At 37.0% G+C, this 22,960-nt stretch overlaps 1 protein-coding gene across 11 annotated transcripts in view; it reads left to right on the top strand.

Annotated features, from left to right (window-relative positions):
* The window catches only part of RALGAPA1 (Ral GTPase activating protein catalytic subunit alpha 1), a 277,975-nt gene that overhangs the window by 176,886 nt on the left and 78,129 nt on the right, over nucleotides 1-22,960 (top strand). For all 11 annotated transcript variants that reach the window (XM_043556003.1, XM_043556001.1, XM_043556002.1 and 8 more), the window contains 2 exons: nucleotides 1,804-2,668; nucleotides 5,451-5,522. In XM_043556003.1, the coding sequence (XP_043411938.1) occupies nucleotides 1,804-2,668; nucleotides 5,451-5,522 (937 nt within the window). The remainder of the gene's footprint in view (nucleotides 1-1,803; nucleotides 2,669-5,450; nucleotides 5,523-22,960) is intronic.

The following is a 22,960-nucleotide window of genomic DNA, read 5'->3' as shown; positions in this document are numbered from 1 at the left end:
GTTCCATCCACATTGCTACAAAAGGCCATATTTCATTCTTTCTCATTGCCAAGTAGTATTCCATTGTGTATATAAACCACAATTTCTTTATCCATTCATCAGTTGATGGACATTTAGGCCAAGGGGTACAGGAGTGCTGATGCATAGGGGCACTTGTACCCAATGTTTATAGCAGCACTTTCAACAATAAACTTTTTTTTAAAGTGGAGTTTATTGAGATATAATTTACATAAAATATAATTTATTTTTTTATGTTGGAATTTTACTACGTATTATGTTGGTGGTTACACAACTCTGTACAGTTGCCAAAATGCATCACAAAGTACACTTAAAACTAAGGAATTTATGTAGATAATACTTTGATCATCAGGACATTCTCAAATCTAGATTTATTCTGGCAGATAGGCCATAGTGTTTCCAAATGATTAACTTTCAGAATATAAACAGTGTTCAGACAAGATCACTCTATGACTATGGTAGAACAATATAGAGACACAATCATTCTGTAATCATGTCTATAACTAAGACAACACTGTATGTACACACACATACAAACACACAACTAAACATCCTCTTCTAACATAAATGATGAGCGCTTCCTTACCAATGACAACTCCTCCCCTGCCTCGTAGATGAAAAGTATCAAGACTGTCCCCAACTTCCCGACACCACTTATTTTGGAATTGGCTTCCACATCAACCTGCTTGCAGTCACATCGGCAATGTTTGGCTAGTGGGCTTTGCCAAGTTATTGTCTCTCTCCACTTCTTCCTTCCTCCCTTTATTCTGTTTTCTGTCTTCCTTCTCCCCCCACTCTTCCTCCTCCTTCACGTCCTGCCATTTCATGCCCTTGACTGCTGTATTCTTTGTTTTCTTTTTTTACTCCTTGCTATGCACATGCTCCTTACCTATTTGCTTCCCCTAATGTGCATAAGGAAGGGGAAAAAAATGCTTCTGACATCCAACTAACTGGGACCACAATGACCCAAAAGAATATCTTACAAAAATACAATACATAAGCAGGCCCATAAAATATGATTTCCCTGAAAGTTTTCATGGTATATACTGGTTATGTTGATTCACTGTTTAAATTGATCCTGACTCCTAAAGTTTAGTAAAAGATTATTTTCTCTGAAACTTTTACATCATTGATAAAAACCATAATTAAATGCCATGTTAAGGCATGCAGTTTCTCTGAATCTACTCATGAGATAAGCAATTTATCAGTTGGATTTCATTGGCTTTCTAATCTGTGTACTGAGTGATTTTAAGTGATTTATAAGACTTGTGATCCTTCTTTGCAAGTATGATTTACATGGGTGCCTGGATGGCTCAGTAGGTTAACCGTCCAGTTCTTGATTTCGGCTCAGGTCATGATCTCACAGTTTGTGAGTTTGAGCCTGGCATTGAGCTTTGCACTGACAGCGCGGAGCTTGCTTGGGATTCTTCTTGCCCTCTCTCTGCCCCTCCTCTGCTCACACGCTCTCTCTCTAAATAAATAAATAAAGCTTTAAAAAAAAGAAAGTGTGATTTCTTTATAAAGGCTTAAGTTTAAATTGTGAATCCATAAGCAAAACTTTGAAAAGGGCTTTTTAAAAAAATTAACGAAACTTCATCAAGAGTTTTCTTCTTTGCCATCATTCTTATAAAACAGAATCTAAATCGAAAATATTTACTCTAATATTTGATAATGATTTTGATAATGTGATGAAATCTCCATTTGTTTTCTAAAAATTTCATTGTTACATGACTTCCTACCTAGGAAGCAGCAGTATCCCCACTCACTTATATTTCTTATTTCTAGTGAAAACTCAGATGCAACAAGGATTAATCTCTATAGCCGCCCGCACTGTTATTACACATCTGGTAAATCACTTGGGCCATTATCCAATGAGTGGTGGTCCTGCTATGTTAACAAGTCAGGTGTGTGAAAATCATGACAATCATTACAGTGAAAGTACTGAACTTTCTCCTGAACTCTTTGAGAGTCCAAATATCCAGTTCTTTGTGTTGAACAATACAACCTTAGTGTCCTGTATCCAGATCAGATCAGAAGAGAGTATACCTGGAGGAGGTTTATCAGCTGGCCTTGCATCAGCCAATTCAAATGTCAGAATCATAGTACGTGATCTCTCCGGAAAATATTCCTGGGATTCTGCCATCCTGTATGGACCACCTCCTGTGAGTGGCTTGTCAGAACCTACATCTCTCATACTTTCATCATCTCGTCAAGAGAAGGCAGAAGAGCCTCCTACATCTAATGAATGCTTAGAAGATATAACAGTAAATGATGGGGTTTCCCTCCAGTTTAAAAGAGGATTTAGAGAAACTGTACCAACTTGGGATACCATAAGAGATGAAGAAGATGTTCTTGATGAGCTTTTGCAATATTTAGGTATAACTAGTCCTGAATGCTTGCAGAGAACTGGAATTTCACTTAATATTCCTGCTCCACAACCTGTGTGCATTTCTGAAAAACAGGAAAATGATGTTATTAATGCTATCCTTAAGCAGCATACAGAGGAAAAAGAATTTGTTGAGAAACACTTTAATGACTTAAACATGAAAGCTGTGGAGCAAGATGAACCAACACCTCAAAAGCCTCAGTCAGCATTTTATTATTGCAGATTGCTTCTTAGCATATTGGGAATGAACTCCTGGGACAAAAGGTAAGAATAAAAGAATTTTTTTTTTTCCAACGTTTATTTATTTTTGGGACAGAGAGAGACAGAGCATGAACGGGGGAGGGGCAGAGAGAGAGGGAGACACAGAATCAGAAACAGGCTCCAGGCTCTGAGCCATCAGCCCAGAGCCCGACGCGGGGCTGGAACTCACGGACCGCGAGATCGTGACCTGGCTGAAGTCGGACGCTTAACCGACTGCGCCACCCAGGCGCCCCTAAAAGAATTTTTTTAACATTAATCTTATTCATCTTTTGATCAAGCATTTTAGTCTGTGTTCTTTTCCTCACTAAATTTTATCTGCCAATTAGTTGTTTGGCCACTGGACAGATTTCAGATCAGGATTCAAGGGAATAAAAATAAAACTCAATAAATTAACTATTAACATTTTCATAATGAGTAGTAGAACTATGACTTAGAAATTATAAAAAATAAAAATTAAAAAAAAAGAAATTATAGCTCATATAATTGAAAGAAATCTTATTTTCCCAACCTTCTTGTAAACTGATAGTAAAAACTATTTTTTCTTATAACGCTTCTGACACCGAACGTGAGTTTTCCACACCAGGCAGTTCCAGCACTAACTGGAGTCAGCACAAACAGATTAAGGGCTCAAACCCACAAGTTCTGCCTCCCACTTCAGACAAAAGTTGCAAGTCCATACTTAAAACCAACTAGCTACAAATCAGATAACCACCTATAATGATAATTCACTATAATGACTCATTAAACATTTACTTCTATTTAGCGGTTTATTATAAAGGTTAGTTAAAGGTACAGATGAACGTAGAGATGAAGAGGCATGTAGGGTGAAGTCTGAAAGGATCCCAAGTTGCAGGAGCTTCTGTTCCTGTGGAGTTGGGGTCTGCCACCCTTCCAGCACATTGAATTGAGTTGACTAACCGGGAAGCTCTTTGAACCTCATAGTGTAGGGATTGTTATGGAGACCTCTTCATATAGGTATGATTAATTATTACCATTCTCCCTTCCCCATAGGGAGGCTGAAAGTTCTAAGCTTCTTTTTATTTTTATTTTTTAAGCTTATTTATTTATTTTGAGAGAGACAGAGTGCTAGCAGGGGAAGGGCAGAGAGAGGGAGAGAGAGAATCCCAAGCAGGCTTTGTACCAGCAGCACAGAGCCCGATGTGGGGCTCAAACTCACAAATCGTGAGATACGACCTGAGCCGAAACCAGGAGTCGGATGCTTAACCAACTGAGCCGCCTCTGAAGTTCCAAGCTCCTAATCATGGTTTGTGCTTTCTAATGTCCAAGCCCTATCCTGAAGTTTTCTAGGAGCCCACCAAGCATCACCTCATCAGAACAAAGATGTTTCTGTTACCAAGGAATTGGAAGGGATTTAGGCACTCTATGTAAGATGTTCCTGTCACCTTCGTCACTCAGGAAATCACGAGAGTTTTAGGAGCTCTGTGTCAGGAACTGGGAGCGGAGCCGAAATACATATTTCTTTTTATGTCACTTCAGCCTAACAGGTTTTTTAGAGTGACAGCGGTATGATCTTTTCTTGTTTGTATCAGAGAAATTAACTCAAGATTTAGCATCAAATCAAGAAAAGAATCTTTATTTCATTTTTTAAAATTTTGTTTTCTTACATATATTGTAAAAAACTATGTTAAAAACTTGGAATAAACACGAAGTATTCATGTAAGAGTTAAATGAAAAGGCATTAGATTTAAATCAGAAGAACCAGGTTAGGTCATTTAATCTTTAAGCTTCAGACTATAAGTTGAGGAAATAACTCTCATCTCACATGAATATGAGAATTAAATTAGATAATGTACATAAAATGCCAAAATTGTACACTAGTGTAAAGCATTACTGTACATTTGATTTTTAAAATTTCTGATACTAAAAGCTGTAGGGAAGTGGAAGAAGCAGCATTGTTTATTGTTTTTGTTCAATTTGCAGTAAGAGGGGAGCCCAAGTATCACTGGATGAATAAATCTTAATAAGTGCAGGTGAAGCATTGAAATGCAGTTCTACTTGATTGACCAGTGTTTATAATCTTACTTAATTTAAATCCTTCCGTTTATTAGAAGGGAGTATCCTCTACCTTATGGGAAAGGCATTTTGTCAGGAACACAATTTGTCTGATGGTATGTCCAAACGTAGGTAATTGCCACTCACAGGAGTGCACTCTATTCTCTTTTACTATAGGATGGTCCATATTCTGTCTCTTAAAAAAATGAAAGGTGGGAAGCTATATTTTGCCACAGCAAACATTGATGTGATGAATATAATTTGTACATATTTAGCACCTATAGAACCTATTTGATGAAATTTCTACATTGCTTCATAGTGTAAAAAATACCCATAAGGTAAAACAAGAAAGCAAAGCAAATTCCATCTGGATTCCTTGGTAATCCATATGCTTACTTGGTAATGATTTAGATTTTGTGAGTATTTTATTTCTCATTAGGAGCAGCTTTCTTATATATTTTTAGGGAACTCTTAAGGAACCTACAAATATTTTTGTCCATTTTTCTGGATGTGAGCTTTATAAGCTTCTGCAAAGAAAAATTGAAGTGACCAATAGATAATGATCCACTAACAGAAATCTGTGAAGGCCTAAGTAGAAATAATGACCTATATTCTTTACATTTCTTTTAGGGTCTGTTCTCCTTTGTGTTAGAAGTATGAAAAGGCAAGAAAAGTGTTTAAGAGTTGCATGAGTAGAGTGGAAAGTATTTCCGGGACTGTCATGTTGTTCACTGCAAAGGTGATGAAAATGTTTATAAATCTCTCTGTTTAGGAGGAGCTTTCATCTCCTAAAGAAAAATGAGAAACTACTGAGAGAACTTAGGAACTTGGATTCCAGACAGTGGTAAGTTGTTGGAGAACCTTCAAATTTATAACTAGCAACTGTCAGCTATTTCTCTTTATGTGTGAATAATACTGTATTGTTGATTTCTAACTTTCTGAGAAGAACTACATTTCATTTATTTATACCTTTCAGTAATAAGCTTTTTGAAGAAAGTGCAGGGCTATGTTAAAGTATTTGGTATCTCAGAATTGTTTACCCTTTTTTATGCATTTCAGAATTCTTTTGATTGCAGAAATCTAATTGAAACTATAAAATGTCCTTTGGTTTTCCTGTATGTAGATATTCCAAGTATACCCTTTTTGATTAGTCTCAGAGGTCTCAAGTGAAATGACTGGTGAATACAAGCTAGTACATACTAAAAATATTAATGGAACAAAGATGGATGTAGGTTATTATATTGCTGTAAATCTGATTTCTGATTAAGCTCTTGGATTATGTACCCATTTACATGTAGGTTTTGATATGTAAAACTCTTATTATTTTAATGGTATCTAGGTTCTTGATGCATATGGGATGTATATGGACAAGATTTCTGGGAAACCAGTGCTAGAAATTGCAGAATATCACTTAACTGGAATTCCTATAAGGTTGACATGTATATGTGCTACTTTCTTTTCTAGACTCAAAAAATAAAATTTATGGGTAAGTGCTTTGGGGCAGTATAACTAGAAACACATTAATAAGGCGATGCTTTGAATGTTACCATTACTCAGAATGCCTGTATTTCTGAGATCTCAAATCCACAACCTACTTAACATCCATTTCTCACTCTCTCACATCTTTGTCAGCTGCTGTTTTGTACTTTCATGTTTCCAGTTTTTTGGTTTTTCTGTTTCCACGGTCAGTCTGCCACCAACCTCTGATTTCACTTGCCCTGTCCAGCTAATTCGCACATTGTCAACTATAAAAATACTATTTCTGGCATTTTCAAAACTACTCTTCCATTTAAGTTTATATATGTAGGTATGTAGATAATCAATATATATATTAATTCCAATCAGTTCTCCAATTGGAATCATTCTTAACATCTTTCTATACTCCTAGGCAGAGGTATATTACTAGAGAAAATGATCAAACTATTGTGATATAGGAGTTAGTGTAGATTCATGCTCCTTAACTTCATCAATACCTTCTCTACTGTTCGGCAAATTTCTTATCCCTTGTTTACTTCTTACCTTGTTTCTCAGAGTAATTATTATAAACCGCTTCTTTGTTTTTTAAGCCCTTCCTTATAGTCAAATGATCATCTCTATTCTAACCTCATTAAGGATTCAATTCAAATGTTTGACCTCTTATATAAAAGTCTGGTAGAACAATAGTTCCTAACCTTTCTTCTTCCTCCACACATTCGCATTTTAACACACATTAGTCACATCTTATAAATTAAATTCAGTGATTCTGACGATTAAGGAACTAATTTGAATCAAGCCAACCGCATGCCATCATTATTCTATAGGAATGCATAGTAAAGATAATTCATTCCTTTCCCATATCAAACAACTCTGACTTATAACTTTCTCTCTTTAAAATTCCCTTTTTTTTTTTAATCTGTTTATTTTTGACAGAGAGACAGAATCTGAAGCAGGCTCCAGGCCTCTTGAGTTGTCAGCAGAGTCTGAGGTGGGGCTCCAACCCGCCAACCCTGAGATCATGACCTGAGCCAAAGTCGGACACTTAACCGACTGAGCCACCCAGGCGCCCCTTGCTTTAAAATTTCTGTATTGAGCCATCTTTTCTTGCTCACCTTCAGTTTCAGAAAAGCCTTTTTTCCCCCATCTGTACTTCTGCTTACTACCTTTTCTGACTGCTCTAGGATCTTCAAAAAGTTATCCCATCTTTATCTTGTATTTCTACTTACCCTTTACCATCAGCACACCTGTTACCTTCCTTTAAACAAAACTTCTCAGTTACCATCCTTTGAAGCTACAGTCTATCTTTTTTATGCCTTTTACTACCAAATTTTATGAGAAAATAGAATCTTTACTCAGTTCTTTGGTTTTTGTTGTTCTTAGCTTTTCTTAGAATAATCTTTTAAAAATAATGTTTCATTTCTCTGGTTATTATAGAAAATATACAATAGAAAAATAAACAATCTACCAGTAAAGCCTTGGATTACAAGTAACTTGTTCTTTGAGTGTTCCACAGGATGAGCAAACATTTCTAATAAATTTTAACTTGATAAATGAGCCAGTGGTTCTTGAAATTGGCTTTAATATACGAGTGCTTTGGATTGCAAGCATGTTTCCAGAACAAATTATGATCACAAACCAAGGTTTTACTGTATTTATAACACTATTCTTAACATTTGTTTATGTAATTTTTCTCTTTTTTGATAGACATACATTTGATTTGTTTGTTTTAAAAAACTGGAATCACAGTAATATATATGTACATAGTAAGTTATCTTTTAAAAAGGACTTTATCATTGGGGTGCCTGGGTGGCTCAGTCCATTAAACATCCAATTCTTTTTTTTTTTTTTTTTTTTCTGAAATTTATTGACAAATTGGTTTCCATACAACACCCAGTGCTCATCCCAAAAGGTGCCCTCCTCAATACCCATCACCCACCCTCTCCTCCCTCCCACCCCCCATCAACCCTCAGTTTGTTCTCAGTTTTTAACAGTCTCTTATGCTTTGGCTCTCTCCCATTCTAACCTCTTTTTTTTTTTTTTCCTTCCCCTCCCCCATGGGTTCCTGTTAAGTTTCTCAGGATCCACATAAGAGTGAGACCATATGGTATCTGTCTTTCTCTGTATGGCTTATTTCACTTAGCATCACACTCTCCAGTTCCATCCACGTTGCTACAAAGGGCCATATTTCATTCTTTCTCATTGCCACGTAATATTCCATTGTGTATATAAACCACAATTTCTTTATCCATTCATCAGTTGATGGACATTTAGGCTCTTTCCATAATTTGGCTATTGTTGAGAGTGCTGCTATGAACATTGGGGTACAAGTGGCCCTATGCATCAGTGCTCCTGTATCCCTTGGATAAATTCCTAGCAGTGCTATTGCTGGGTCATAGGGTAGGTCTATTTTTAATTTTCTGAGGAACCTCCACACTGCTTTCCAGAGCGGCTGCACCAATTTGCATTCCCACCAACAGTGCAAGAGGGTTCCCGTTTCTCCACATCCTCTCCAGCATCTCTAGTCTCCTGATTTGTTCATTTTGGCCACTCTGACTGGCGTGAGGTGATACCTGAGTGTGGTTTTGATTTGTATTTCCCTGATAAGGAGCGACGCTGAACATCTTTTCATGTGCCTGTTGGCCATCCGGATGTCTTCTTTAGAGAAGTGTCTATTCATGTTTTCTGCCCATTTCTTCACTGGGTTATTTGTTTTTCGGGTGTGGAGTTTGGTGAGCTCTTTATAGATTTTGGATACTAGCCCTTTGTCCGATATGTCATTTGCGAATATCTTTTCCCATTCCGTTGGTTGCCTTTTAGTTTTGTTGGTTGTTTCCTTTGCTGTGCAGAAGCTTTTTATCTTCATAAGGTCCCAGTAATTCACTTTTGCTTTTAATTCCCTTGCCTTTGGGGATGTGTCGAGTAAGAGATTGCTACGGCTGAGGTCAGAGAGGTCTTTTCCTGCTTTCTCCTCTAAGGTTTTGATGGTTTCCTGTCTCACATTTAGGTCCTTTATCCATTTTGAGTTTATTTTTGTGAATGGTGTGAGAAAGTGGTCTAGTTTCAACCTTCTGCATGTTGCTGTCCAGTTCTCCCAGCACCATTTGTTAAAGAGGCTGTCTTTTTTCCATTGGATGTTCTTTCCTGCTTTGTCAAAGATGAGTTGGCCATACGTTTGTGGGTCTAGTTCTGTGGTTTCTATTCTATTCCGTTGGTCTATGTGTCTGTTTTTGTGCCAATACCATGCTGTCTTGATGATGACAGCTTTGTGGTAAAGGCTAAAGTCTGGGATTGTGATGCCTCCTGCTTTGGTCTTCTTCTTCAAAATTCCTTTGGCTATTTGGGGCCTTTTGTGGTTCCATATGAATTTTAGGATTGCTTGTTCTAGTTTCGAGAAGAATGCTGGTGCAATTTTGATTGGGATTGCATTGAATGTGTAGATAGCTTTGGGTAGTATTGACATTTTGACAATATTTATTTTTCCAATCCATGAGCAGGGAATGTCTTTCCATTTCTTTAAATCTTCTTCAATTTCCTTCAGAAGCTTTCTATAGTTTTCAGCATACAGATCCTTTACATCTTTGGTTAGATTTATTCCTAGGTATTTTATGCTTCTTGGTGCAATTGTGAATGGGATCAGTTTCTTTATTTGTCTTTCTGTTGCTTCATTGTTAGTGTATAAGAATGCAACTGATTTCTGTACATTGATTTTGTATCCTGCAACTTTGCTGAATTCCTGTATCAGTTCTAGCAGACTTTTGGTGGAGTCTATCGGATTTTCCATGTATAATATCATGTCATCTGCAAAAAGCGAAAGCTTGACTTCATCTTTGCCAATTTTGATGCCTTTGATTTCCTTTTGTTGTCTGATTGCTGATGCTAGAACTTCCAGCACTATGTTAAACAGCAGCGGTGAGAGTGGGCATCCTTGTCGTGTTCCTGATCTCAGGGAAAAAGCTTTCAGTTTTTCCCCGTTGAGGATGATGTTAGCTGTGGGCTTTTCATAAATGGCTTTTATGATCTTTAAGTATGTTCCTTCTATCCCGACTTTCTCAAGGGTTTTTATTAAGAAAGGGTGCTGGATTTTGTCGAAGGCCTTTTCTGCATCGATTGACAGGATCATATGGTTCTTCTCTCTTTTTTTGTTAATGTGATGTATCACGTTGATTGATTTGCGAATGTTGAACCAGCCCTGCATCCCAGGAATGAATCCCACTTGATCATGGTGAATAATTCTTTTTATATGCCGTTGAATTCGATTTGCTAGTATCTTATTGAGAATTTTTGCATCCATATTCATCAGGGATATTGGCCTGTAGTTCTCTTTTTTTACTGGGTCTCTGTCTGGTTTAGGAATCAAAGTAATACTGGCTTCATAGAATGAGTCTGGAAGTTTTCCTTCCCTTTCTATTTCTTGGAATAGCTTGAGAAGGATAGGTATTATCTCTGCTTTAAACGTCTGGTAGAACTCCCCTGGGAAGCCATCTGGTCCTGGACTCTTATTTGTTGGGAGATTTTTGATAACCGATTCAATTTCTTCGCTGGTTATGGGTCTGTTCAAGCTTTCTATTTCCTCCTGATTGAGTTTTGGAAGCGTGTGGGTGTTCAGGAATTCGTCCATTTCTTCCAGGTTGTCCAATTTGTTGGCATATAAGTTTTCATAGTATTCCCTGATAATTGTTTGTATCTCTGAGGGATTGGTTGTAATAATTCCATTTTCATTCATGATTTTATCTATTTGGGTCATCTCCCTTTTCTTTTTGAGAAGCCTGGCTAGAGGTTTGTCAATTTTGTTTATTTTTTCAAAAAACCAACTCTTGGTTTCGTTGATCTGCTCTACAGTTTTTTTAGTTTCTATATTGTTTATTTCTGCTCTGATCTTTATTATTTCTCTTCTTCTGCTGGGCTTAGGCTGCCTTTGCTGTTCTGCTTCTATTTCCTTTAGGTGTGCCGTTAGATTTTGTATTTGGGATTTTTCTTGTTTCTTGAGATAGGCCTGGATTGCAATGTATTTTCCTCTCAGGACTGCCTTTGCTGCGTCCCAAAGCGTTTGGATTGTTGTATTTTCATTTTCGTTTGTTTCCATATATTTTTTAATTTCTTCTCTAATTGCCTGGTTGACCCACTCATTCGTTAGTAGGGTGTTCTTTAACCTCCATGCTTTTGGAGGTTTTCCAGACTTTTTCCTGTGGTTGATTTCAAGCTTCATGGCATTGTGGTCTGAAAGTAAGCATGGTATAATTTCAATTCTTGTAAACTTATGAAGGGCTGTTTTGTGACCCAGTATATGATCTATCTTGGAGAATGTTCCATGTGCACTCGAGAAGAAAGTATATTCTGTTGCTTTGGGATGCAGAGTTCTAAATATATCTGTCAAGTCCATCTCATCCAATGTCTCATTCAGGGCCCTTGTTTCTTTATTGACCGTGTGTCTAGATGATCTATCCATTTCTGTAAGTGGTGTATTAAAGTCCCCTGCAATTACCACATTCTTATCAATAAGGTTGCTTATGTTTATGAGTAATTGTTTTATATATTTGGGGGCTCCGGTATTCGGTGCATAGACATTGATAATTGTTAGCTCTTCCTGATGGATAGACCCTGTAACTATTATATAATGTCCTTCTTCATCTCTTGTTACAGCCTTTAATTTAAAGTCTAGTTTGTCTGATATAAGTATGGCTACTCCAGCTTTCTTTTGGCTTCCAGTCGCATGATAAATAGTTCTCCATCCCCTCACTCTCAATCTAAAGGTGTCCTCAGGTCTAAAATGAGTCTCTTGTAGACAGCAAATAGATGGGTCTTGTTTTTTTATCCATTCTGATACCCTATGTCTTTTGGTTGGCACATTTAATCCATTTACATTCAGTGTTATTATAGAAAGATACGGGTTTAGAGTCATTGTGATGTCTGTATGTTTTATGCTTATAGTGATGTCTCTGGGACTTTGTCTCACAGGGTCCCCCTTAGGATCTCTTGTAGGGCTGGTTTAGTGGTGACAAATTCCTTCAGTTTTTGTTTGTTTGGGAAGACCTTTATCTCTCCTTCTATTCTAAATGACAGACTTGCTGGATAAAGGATTCTTGGCTGCATATTTTTTCTGTCTAGCACCCTGAAAATCTCTTGCCAATTCTTTCTGGCCTGCCAAGTTTCAAAAGAGAGATCAGTCACGAGTCTTATAGGTCTCCCTTTATATGTGAGGGCACGTTTATCCCTTGCTGCTTTCAGAATTTTCTCTTTATCCTTGTATTTTGCCAGTTTCACTATGATATGTCGTGCAGAAGATCGATTCAAGTTACGTCTGAAGGGAGTTCTCTGTGCCTCTTGGATTTCAATGCCTTTTTCCTTCCCCAGTTCAGGGAAGTTCTCAGCTATGATTTCTTCAAGTACCCCTTCAGCACCTTTCCCTCTCTCTTCCTCCTCTGGGATACCAATTATGCGTATATTATTTCTTTTTAGTGTATCACTTAATTCTCTAATTTTCCCCTCATACTCCTGGATTTTTTTATCTCTCTTTTTCTCAGCTTCCTCTTTTTCCATAACTTTATCTTCTAGTTCACCTATTCTCTCCTCTGCCTCTTCAAGCCGAGCTGTGGTGGTTTCCATTTTGTTATGCATTTCGTTTAAAGCGTTTTTCAGCTCCTCGTGACTGTTCCTTAGTCCCTTGATCTCTGTAGCAAGAGATTCTCTGCTGTCCTGTATACTGTTTTCAAGCCCAGCGATTAATTTTATGACTATTATTCTAAATTCACTTTCTGTTATATTATTTAAATCCTTTTTGATCAGCTCATTAGCTGTTGTTATTTCCTGGAGATTCTTCTGAGGGGAGTTCTTCCGCTTGGTCATTTTGGATAGTCCCTGGCGTGGTGAGGACCTGCAGGGCACTTCCCCTGTGCTGTGGTGTATACCTGGAGTTGGTGGGCGGGGCCACAGTCAGACCTGATGTCTGCCCCCAGCCCACCGCTGGGGCCACAGTCAGACTGGTGTGTGCCTTCTCTTCCCCTCTCCTAGGGGCGGGATTCACTGTGGGGTGGTGTGGCTCGTCTGGGCTACTTGCACCCTGCCAGGCTTGTGATGCTGGGGATCTGGCGTATTAGCTGGGGTGGGTAGGCAAGGTGCTCGGGGGCAGGAGGGGCAGGCTTAGATCGCTTCTCCTTAGGTGATCCACTTCAGGAGGGGCCCTGTGGCAACGGGAGGGAGTCAGATCCGCTGCCGGAGGTTTGGCTCCGCAGAAGGGCAGAGTTGGGTGTTTGCGCGGAGCGAGCAAGTTCCCTGGCAGGAACCGGTTCCCTTTGGGATTTCGGCTGGGGGATGGGCGGGGAGATGGCGCTGGCGAGCGCCTTTGTTCCCCACCAAACTGAGCTCTGTTGTCAGGGGGCTCAGCAGCTCTCCCTCCCTTTGTCCTCCAGCCTTCCCGCTTTCCGAGCAGAGCTGTTAATTTCTGACCTCCCAGACGCTAAGTCGCGCTTGCTGTCGGAACACAGTCCGCCCGGCCCCTCCACTTTTGCAAGCCCAACTCGGGGGCTCTGCTTGGCCGGCGAGCCGCCCCTCCACCCCGGCTCCCTCCCGCCAGTCCGTGGAGCGCGCACAGCCTCGCCGCCCTTCCTACCCTCTTCCGTGGGCCTCTCGTCTGCGTTTGGCTCCGGCGACTCTGTTCTGCTAATCCTCTGGCGGTTTTCTGGGTTATTTAGGCAGGTGTAGATGGAATCTAAGTGATCAGCAGGACGTGTGGTGAGCCCAGCGTCCTCCTAAGCCGCCATCTTGCCGCAACTCCTCGGCAATCAGCTTTTTAAATGCATAAACATCCAATTCTTGATTTTGGTGCAGGTCATGATCTCACAGTCATGAGATCAAGCCCTGTGTCAGGCTCCTTGCTGAGCATGGAGCCTGCTTGGGATTCTTGCCCTCTGCCCCTACCCCCAGCCTCTCAAAATAAACAAATAAACATTTTTTAAAAGGAACTTTATCATATTGTGAATATTTTCCTCAGCCATTTTGATATTTTTCAAAAAAAATTTTTTATGGTGCCAAGTTCTGTGATTATTGGACATTTAAGTTGTTTTTATCATGCCCTAGGATAGATTTCTAGAAATAGAATTATTACATCAAAGCATAAGAACTTACTTCAGGTCATATATATTGCAAAACCACCTTTCACTAAGTACTAATTTCTACTCCTACCAACACTGTATAAGAATACTTACAGAAATTCTACTTAGCCAACACAAGGTGTTAATCACATTTCTAAATCTTTCCTAGCTTGAGAGGCAGGTCATGGTATCTCTTTAATTTATAGTTCTTTATTAGTAACAAAGTTAATATTTTTCATGTATTTGTAACAAATTTTACTCTTTTCCAATTCCTTCTCAGTGTCCTTTTTCTATTTAAAGTGGAATTTTTCTAACCTGTAAGAGCTCTCTTACATATATGGTTATATAAGGATTAACTTTCGTACTTATTGTGGGAGTTTTCCCAATTAGTTGTTTGGCTATCAGTTTTCAACAATTTCACATTGTTTAACATACAGGTTTTTCAGGGGCGCCTGGGTGGCGCAGTCGGTTAAGCGTCCGACTTCAGCCAGTTCACGATCTCGCGGTCCGTGAGTTCGAGCCCCGCGTCAGGCTCTGGGCTGATGGCTCGGAGCCCGGAGCCTGTTTCCGATTCTGTGTCTCCCTCTCTCTCTGCCCCTCCCCCGTTCATGCTCTGTCTCTCTCTGTCCCCCCAAAAAATAAATAAGGGTTGAAAAAAAAATTAAAAAAAAAAAAACAAAAACATACAGGTTTTTCATTTGTATGTAATTATGTCTCTCAGTCTTTTTTCTTTGGATTTTTTTCAATTGTTTAATCATACTTCAAGAATTAATTCTGTCTTGAAATCAACTAAACATTCTATTATATTTCCTTCTAGATCCATAGTTACTTGTTGGAGTGGTAATTATTTTACATTTAATTCTTTATTTCTTCTGGAATACGTTTTAGTTTATGCAGTAAGAAATTAATATTGGAGAATAGTCTTTCTCTGTAATTTGTTGGTAATATATACCTTTCCCATTGATTTAATGTTTCCTTTATCAAATAGTAAGCTGTGTATTTCAAAACTATCTGTTCATTTCTTTTGATTTTTCTATGAATTTTGTGCAGATGTTAGTGTTTCACTTATTGTAGCTTTATATTTTAATATCTGATAGGCCCAGTCTTCTTCCTCACCCTCCTCATACATATTCTTCTTTTCTTAGATATTTTCACCTGTTTATTCTTCTAGATACATGTTAGAATTAGGCTGTTGTTTTCCAGAAAAAAATCCCATTGATATTTTGCTTTGATATGCAATAAAACTTTCATATAGAAAGAATAAGCACATTTGTTATCATTCTTCCCATTAGTAATCATGGCATGTTTTTCATTTATTCTGGGGCCCAGACATTACTTTTAGGGTTATTTTATTGCTGTGATGCTATTCTAAAATTTTTTTTAACATTTGTTTATTTTTGAGAGACAGAGAGAGAGCACAAGCAGGGCAGGAGCAGAGAGAGAGGGAGACACAGAATCCGAAGCAGGCTCCAGGCTCTGAGCTGTCAGCACAGAACCCAATGCGGGGCTCGAACTCACAGACCGCGAGATCATGACCTGAGCTGAAGTCAGCCACTTAACCAACTGAGCCACCCAGGCGCCCCTGCTGTGATACTATTCTAAATAGAATTTATTTCCCATTATATTTTGCTATCCAGATACTTTAGTGAATTCTCTTATTTATTTTAAACATTTTATAGTTATCTCAGTCTTAGGATCTGTCTAGGTATATAATTATCTACAAATAATCTCTTTTCTAAGAGTTATGCCTGTTTTTGTTTTTATCATGTTTTATTACATTGACTAGAACTTGCACCTACAGTGTTCAGTAGTTATTGTAAGAGAGAGTGGACATCCTGTTAAAGGAATCTTTTTCAGCATCTATTCAAATTTTCATATAGTTTTGCTTTCTTAACTAATTGATGTACTTTAAAACCACTACATTGATAATACTAAGTAATTCTTGCATTCTTGGGATAAACCCTACTGGGTCATTTGACTTCCTGTTGTGTTAAATATACTAGATTTTCATTTTGAATTAGTGTATAGTCCATTTCTAAGCATACTCTATATTTAAATTTTTATCTGTTCTTATTATGTTTTTAGAATTAAGGCTATAGCCAGGTTCATGAAATAAATATTATCTGTTGTTTGAAAATTTAGAACAATTAGTAAAATTTCTAATTCTTCCCATTTGTCTCGTTATTAGTCTCTGGGTTTTCTTTTAGCTCTTGGGTCATTTTCAATTTATTTTATCTTTTTGGTTTTTTACAAAACTCTTTTTCATTGAGACTTTCAAAACGCATACTAGCAGGTAATAGTATCATAATTCTGTCCTATTCCTTTTCTCCTTTTATTTTTGTTGGACTTTTTTTTTCTCTTTTTAAAAAGTTAATTAATTTATGTATTCCCATATTATCCCTTCAAAGTTTTTCAACCTGGCTTTATTGAGATAGAATTGACATACAACATTTTGGTAGTTTATGGTTTAAACATAATGATTTATAAATATACATATTGCAAAACGATTACCACAATAAGGTTAGTTAACACATCTATTTTAGTTACATGTTACAATTATTTTTTTGTAATGAAAACTTTAAAAAACCCTCTCTCTTAGCAACCTTTAAATATATAGTACGGTACTGTTAACTATAGTTAGCATGCTGTACATTACTTCCCCCGAATTCATCTTACAACTGGAAGTTTATGCCCTTTGACCACCTTCACCAATTTTGCCCCTTACCCCCTCCCCACCCCTGGAACCAATCTGTTCTCTGTTTCTATGAGTTCAGTATTTCAGATTCCACATATAAGAGAGAACATACAATATTTGTCTTTCTTTGACTTATTTCACTTAGCATAATGCCCTCAAGGTTCATCTAAATTGTCACAAATGGCAGGCTTTCCTTCTTTTTTTTATGGCTGAATTCCATTATTTAGTTGGCTCTTGAACAACACGGGTCAGGGGCACCAACTCTCCCCACTCCTATCCCCGTGCAGTTGAATGTCTGTATACAGCTTTGACTCCCCCAAAACTTAACTACTAATAGCCTGCTGTTGACCAGAAGCTTTACTGATAGCATAAACAGTCAACTGACATATGTGTTATATGTTGTATGTGTTATATATTGTACTCTTTAAACTATAGGAAAAATGTTAACTGAGAAAATCATAAGGAAGAGAAAATATATCTATACCACTGCACTGTATTTATTGAAAAATTTTTGTTTATAAATGGACCCACACAGTTCAAACCCCTGTTGTTCATGGGTCAACTGTACATGTATACCACATTTTCTTAATCCATTCATCTGTTGATGGACAGGTTGTTTTTCACACATTGGCTATTATAAATAATGCTGCAGTGAACATGGGGATGCAGATATCTCTTCAAGAGAGTAATTTTGTTTCCTTTGGATATATACCCAGAAGTGGGATTGCTGGATTATGGAGTAGTTCTGTTTTTAATTTTTTGAAGAACCTCCATACTGTTTTCCATAATGGCTGCATCAATTTACATTCCCACCAACAGTGTACAAGGGTTGTCTCTTTTGTACATCTTTGCCAGTACTTGTTATCTCTTGTCTTTTTGATGATAGCTATTCTAACAGTTGTGAGGCGGTATCTCCCTGTGGTTTTGATTTGCAGTTCCCCAATAATTAGTGATGCTGGACACCTTTTCATGTACCTGCTGGCTATTTGAATATCCCCTTTGAAAAATATCTCTTTGAGTCCTTGGCCATTTTTCTTAGGTCCTCTTTTCTTTTTTTGCCCACTTTAATTGCATTCCTTGTTTTATTACTGTTGAATTGTATGAGTTACTAATATTTTGAATACTAACCCATTATCTGATACATATATATAATTCGCAAATATTTTCTTCCATTTCGTAGGTTCCCTTTCCATTTTGTTTATCATCTGTTCTGCTATGCACAAGCTGTTTAGTTTGACATAGTCCCACTTGTTTGTGTTGGTTTTGGTTTGGAGTTTTGGTTTTGTTGCTTGTGCTTTCATGTCTAAAAAAAATCACTGCCAAGACCAGTGTCAAAGAGCTTACCTTCTATTTTTCTTCTAGGAGTTTTATGTTAAGTCTTTGATCCATTTCATGTTAGTTTTTGTGAGTGGTATAAGGTAGGAGTCCAGTTTCATTCTTTTGCATGTGAATATCTGCTTTTTCTCCATACCATTTATTGAAGAGACTATCTTTTCTCCATTGAGTATTCTTGGATCCCTTGTCAAATATTAGTTGACTATTTATGCATCGGTTTATCTCTGGGTTGTCAGTTCTGTTCCATTGATCTTTGTTTTTATTACAATACAATTTGATGACTATAGTGTTGTAATATAATTTGTAATCAGTCAGTGTGATGCCTCTAGCTTTGTTATTCTTTCTCAGAATTGCTTTGACTATCTTGGGTCTTTTGTGATTCCATATGAATTTTAGTATAGTTTTTCTGTTTCTGTGAAAAATGCCATTGGGTTGATAAGGATTACAGTGAATCAGTAGATTACTTTGGATCAAATGAACATTTTAATACTAATCCATGAACCACAGGTTATCTTTCTCTTTATTTGTTTCTTCAATATCTTTCATCAATGTCTTAAAGTTTACATTATGAAAATCTTTTATCTTGGTTAAATTTTTTCCTAAGTAAATTTTTTGGATGCTATTATAAATGAGATTTTCTTTATTTCTTTGGCAGATAATTCAATGTTAGTATATAGAAAAATGACCGATTTTTGTATCCTACATTTTTATTGAATTTGTTTACTAGTTCTAACAGTTTTTTTATGGAGTCTTCTGGATTTTCTTATAAGGTCATGTCATCTACAAAAGGAGATAATTGTATTACTTTCTTTCCAATTCAGATGCTTTCTATTTCTTTTTCTTGCTTGATTGCTCTGGCGAGGACTTCCAGTTATATATTAAGAGTTATGAGAGTGGGCACCCTGATCTGTTCCTGTTCTTAGGAAAAAATCTTTCAGTTTTCCTCTGTATGATGTTAGCTGTGAGCTTGTCAGATAAGGCCTTAATTATGTTAAAGTGCATTCCTACTCTGTCCAGTTTGTTAAGAGTGTTTGTCATGAATGGATATTGAATTTTGTCAAATTCTTTAGCTGCATCTATGGAGATGATTGTGTGAATTTTATCTTTTATTCTGTTAATGTGATGTATTCCATCTATTGATTTGCATGTGTTGAACCATCCTGGCATCCAAAGGATGAATCTTACTTTATCATGTTGTTTGATCCTTTAATGTACTGTTGAATTCTATTTGTTAGTATTTTGTTGAGAATTTTTGCATCTGAACTCATGAGATGTTGGCCTGTAATATTCTTTTCTTATAGTATTCTTAACAAGCTTGGGTATCAAGGTAATGCTGTCCTGATAAAATGAATTTGGAAGTATTCCCTCCTTTTCACTTTTGTGGAAGAGTTTGAGAAGGATTGGTATTACTTCTTTAATTGTTGAGTAGAATTCACAGTGAAACCATCTGGTACAGGGCTTTTCTTTGTTGGAAGGTTTTTGATTACTGCTTCCATCTGCTTACATGTTTAGACTTTCTGTTCTTTGATAATTAAGTCTTGGTAGGTTGTACATTTCTAGGAACTTACCATTTCTTTTAGGTTATCCAATTGTTTGGCGTATAGTTGTTTATCATAATCTCTTACGATCATTTGCATTTCTGTGGTATCAGTTGTAATATCTCCTCTTTGTTTATAACATTCATTCAGGTTCTCTTTTTTGTGGTTTATTTAGCTAAAGGTTTTCCAATCTTGTTGATATTTTCAAAGAACTAGCTCTTGGTTTTGATCATTTTTTCTGTTTTCCTATTTATTTCATTTATTTCTGCTCTAGTTTTTATTGTTTCCTTTCTTCTGTTAACTTTGGGCTTAGTTTATTCTTCTTTTTCTAGTTCCTTTAGGTGTAAAGTTAGGTTATTTATTTGAGATCTCTTTTCTTTTTTTTTTTTTTTTTATTTTAGAGAGAGAGAGCACAAACAGGGGAGAGGGGCGGAGGGGGAGAAAGAGAGAATCTTAAGCTGGCTCTTTGCTCAGTGCAGAACCCAGCGTGGAGCTCAGAGCTCAATCCCATGACCCCGGGATCATGACCTGCACCAAAATCAAGAGTCAGACGCTCAACTGACTGAGCCACCCAGGCGCCTCTCTTTTTTCTTGATGTATGTATATATCACTATAAACTCCCCTCTTGAAACTACTTTTGCTGCATTCTATAAATTATGGTTTGTTGTATTTCCTTTTTTGTTTGTCTCAAGATATTCTTAATTTCCCTGTTGGTTTCTTTTTTGACCCATTGGTTGTTTAGGAGTGTGTCATTTAGTTTCCATGTATTTGTGAATTTTTCAGCTTTCCTCCTGTTTATTGATTTCTAGTTTAATTCCTTTGTGTTTGGAAAAGATACATGACATAAGATTTCTATCTTCTTGAATTTGTTGAGATTTGTGTTCCAGCACATGATCTGTCCTAGATCATGTTGGCCTGTAATTTTCCATGTGCACTTGAGAAGAATGAATGTGCACTTGAGAAGAATATATATTCTGCTACTGTTGGACAGAATGTTCTATATATATCTGTTAAGTCTGTTTGGTCTGTAGTACTGTTCAAATGTACTTTCTTGCTTGATTTCCTGTCTGGATGATTTGTTCATTGTTGAGAGTGGGGTGTTAAAGTCCCCAGCTGTTACTGTATTGCTGTTTATTTCCCTTTACTATTACTATTTGCTTTATATAGTTAGGTGCTTCAGTGTTGGATGCATAAATATTTATAATTGTTTTGTCTTGATGGATTGACCCATTTATGGTAGTGACTTTTTTTTTTTTTTACCGTTTTTAACACACAGTCTACAAATATAGCAACCTTTGCTTCTTTTTGTTGCTTTACCATTTGCTTAAAATATTGTTTTCCATCCCTTCATTTTCATACTCTGTGTTGTGTTGTCTGTAAAGCTAAAATGAGTCTCTTGTAAGCAGCATATCATTTGGAACTCACTTTTTTTTTCTGATCTATTCAGCCATTCTGTCTTTTGATTGGCAAATTTAATTCATTAACATTTAAAGTAATTATTGAGAGGTAAAAACTTACTAATGCCATTTTTTCATTGTTTTCTGTTTTGTAGATAGTTTGTTTTTGCTTTCTCTACTGGTGTCTTCATTTGTGATCTAAAGACTTTTTAGAGTAGTATGTTTGAGCCCTTTATCATAATTTTTTGTGTATCTACTACAGGATTTTCCTTTGTGGTTACATGAAGCTCATATAAAATATGTTATATTTATAATGTCTTATTTGAAGCTGATTAGAACTTGATAGGTAGCATACTGAAACTTTAGATTTTTACTTCTTCCTTGCATTTTAGGTTATGATGTTACTACAGTTTATATATTTTTTATATTGTGTATCCAATAACAAATTATTATGTTTATGATTTTTAAACATTTTCTAACTTTTATTTTAAAAAAATTTTTTTTTTCAACGTTTATTTATTTTTGGGACAGAGAGAGACAGAGCATGAACGGGGGAAGGGCAGAGAGAGAGGGAGACACAGAATCGGAAACAGGCTCCAGGCTCCGAGCCATCAGCCCAGAGCCCGACGCGGGGCTCGAACTCACGGACCGTGAGATCGTGACCTGGCTGAAGTCGGACGCTTAACCGACTGCGCCACCCAGGCGCCCCAACATTTTCTAACTTTTAAACTAGAGTTGTAATTAATTATGTACCATGATTACAGTGGGCTTTCTTGTCTTGATACAAATAATCTACTTAATCTTTCCAAAGAAACAGTTTCTCATGTATTATATTCTATTATGTTCTTTTTTTTTTTTTTAGAAGGGAGAGCCCTTTTTTTTTTTTTAATTTATTTATTTATTTTGAGAGAGAGCAAATGGGGGCCAAGAGAGAGGGAGAGAGAGAATCTCAACCAGGCTCGGCACTGTCAGCAGGATGGAGAGCCCCATGTGGGGCTCCAACTCACAAACCATGAGATCATGACCTCAGCTAAAATCAAGAGTTGGACACTTACCTGACTGAGCCCACCAGGCACCCCTGTGTTCTATTTTTTAACTCATTAATTTTTGTTTATTATGTCTTAATTTATAAGTTTTATATTGTTCTTTTTCTTCTAGAATTGAATGTTATTTGTCTTAGTTTTATTATTTTTTTATTTTTTTATTTTTTTTTCAATATATGAAATTTATTGTCAAATTGGTTTCCATACAACACCCAGTACTCATCCCAAAAGGTGCCCTCCTCAATACCCATCACGCACCCTCCCCTCCCTCCCACCCCGCATCAACCCTCAGTTTGTTCTCAGTTTTTAAGAAGTTTTATTATTTTTAACAATGAAATAGTCTTAGGGTATAAAATTTTTCTGAGTATATAGCTCCTATCGATTTTTTTAGCCTCAGCTTAAACATTTTTTTTTAAATCCTTTCCCTAAACTACCCCTAACTCTTTACCTTCTCCCTAGTCGTGTTTGGACCTTCAATGTGCTCTCACAGACCCCTGTAACACTTCCTTGTCATAGCATTTATCACACCATATTATTATTATTTCTTAGATATTTTTATTACTTCTTTCCAAGATAGTTATAATAACTCTCTAGGTAATCTGTGAGTTCTTGTATCCTAACTCTTCCCCATGATAATTTATCTTTGGTACTAGATGGTCAAGTCCTTGAGGGCAGGAATCATATCTCTTTTGCTGTCTTGCTCATCATGTG

The sequence above is a fragment of the Prionailurus bengalensis genome, chromosome B3 (genome assembly GCF_016509475.1).
Source record: "Prionailurus bengalensis isolate Pbe53 chromosome B3, Fcat_Pben_1.1_paternal_pri, whole genome shotgun sequence".
In the NCBI taxonomy this organism is placed as follows: domain Eukaryota; kingdom Metazoa; phylum Chordata; class Mammalia; order Carnivora; family Felidae; genus Prionailurus; species Prionailurus bengalensis.
Note: the sequence above shows the minus strand (reverse complement) of the source record. Positions and strands in the feature narration are given on the sequence as shown.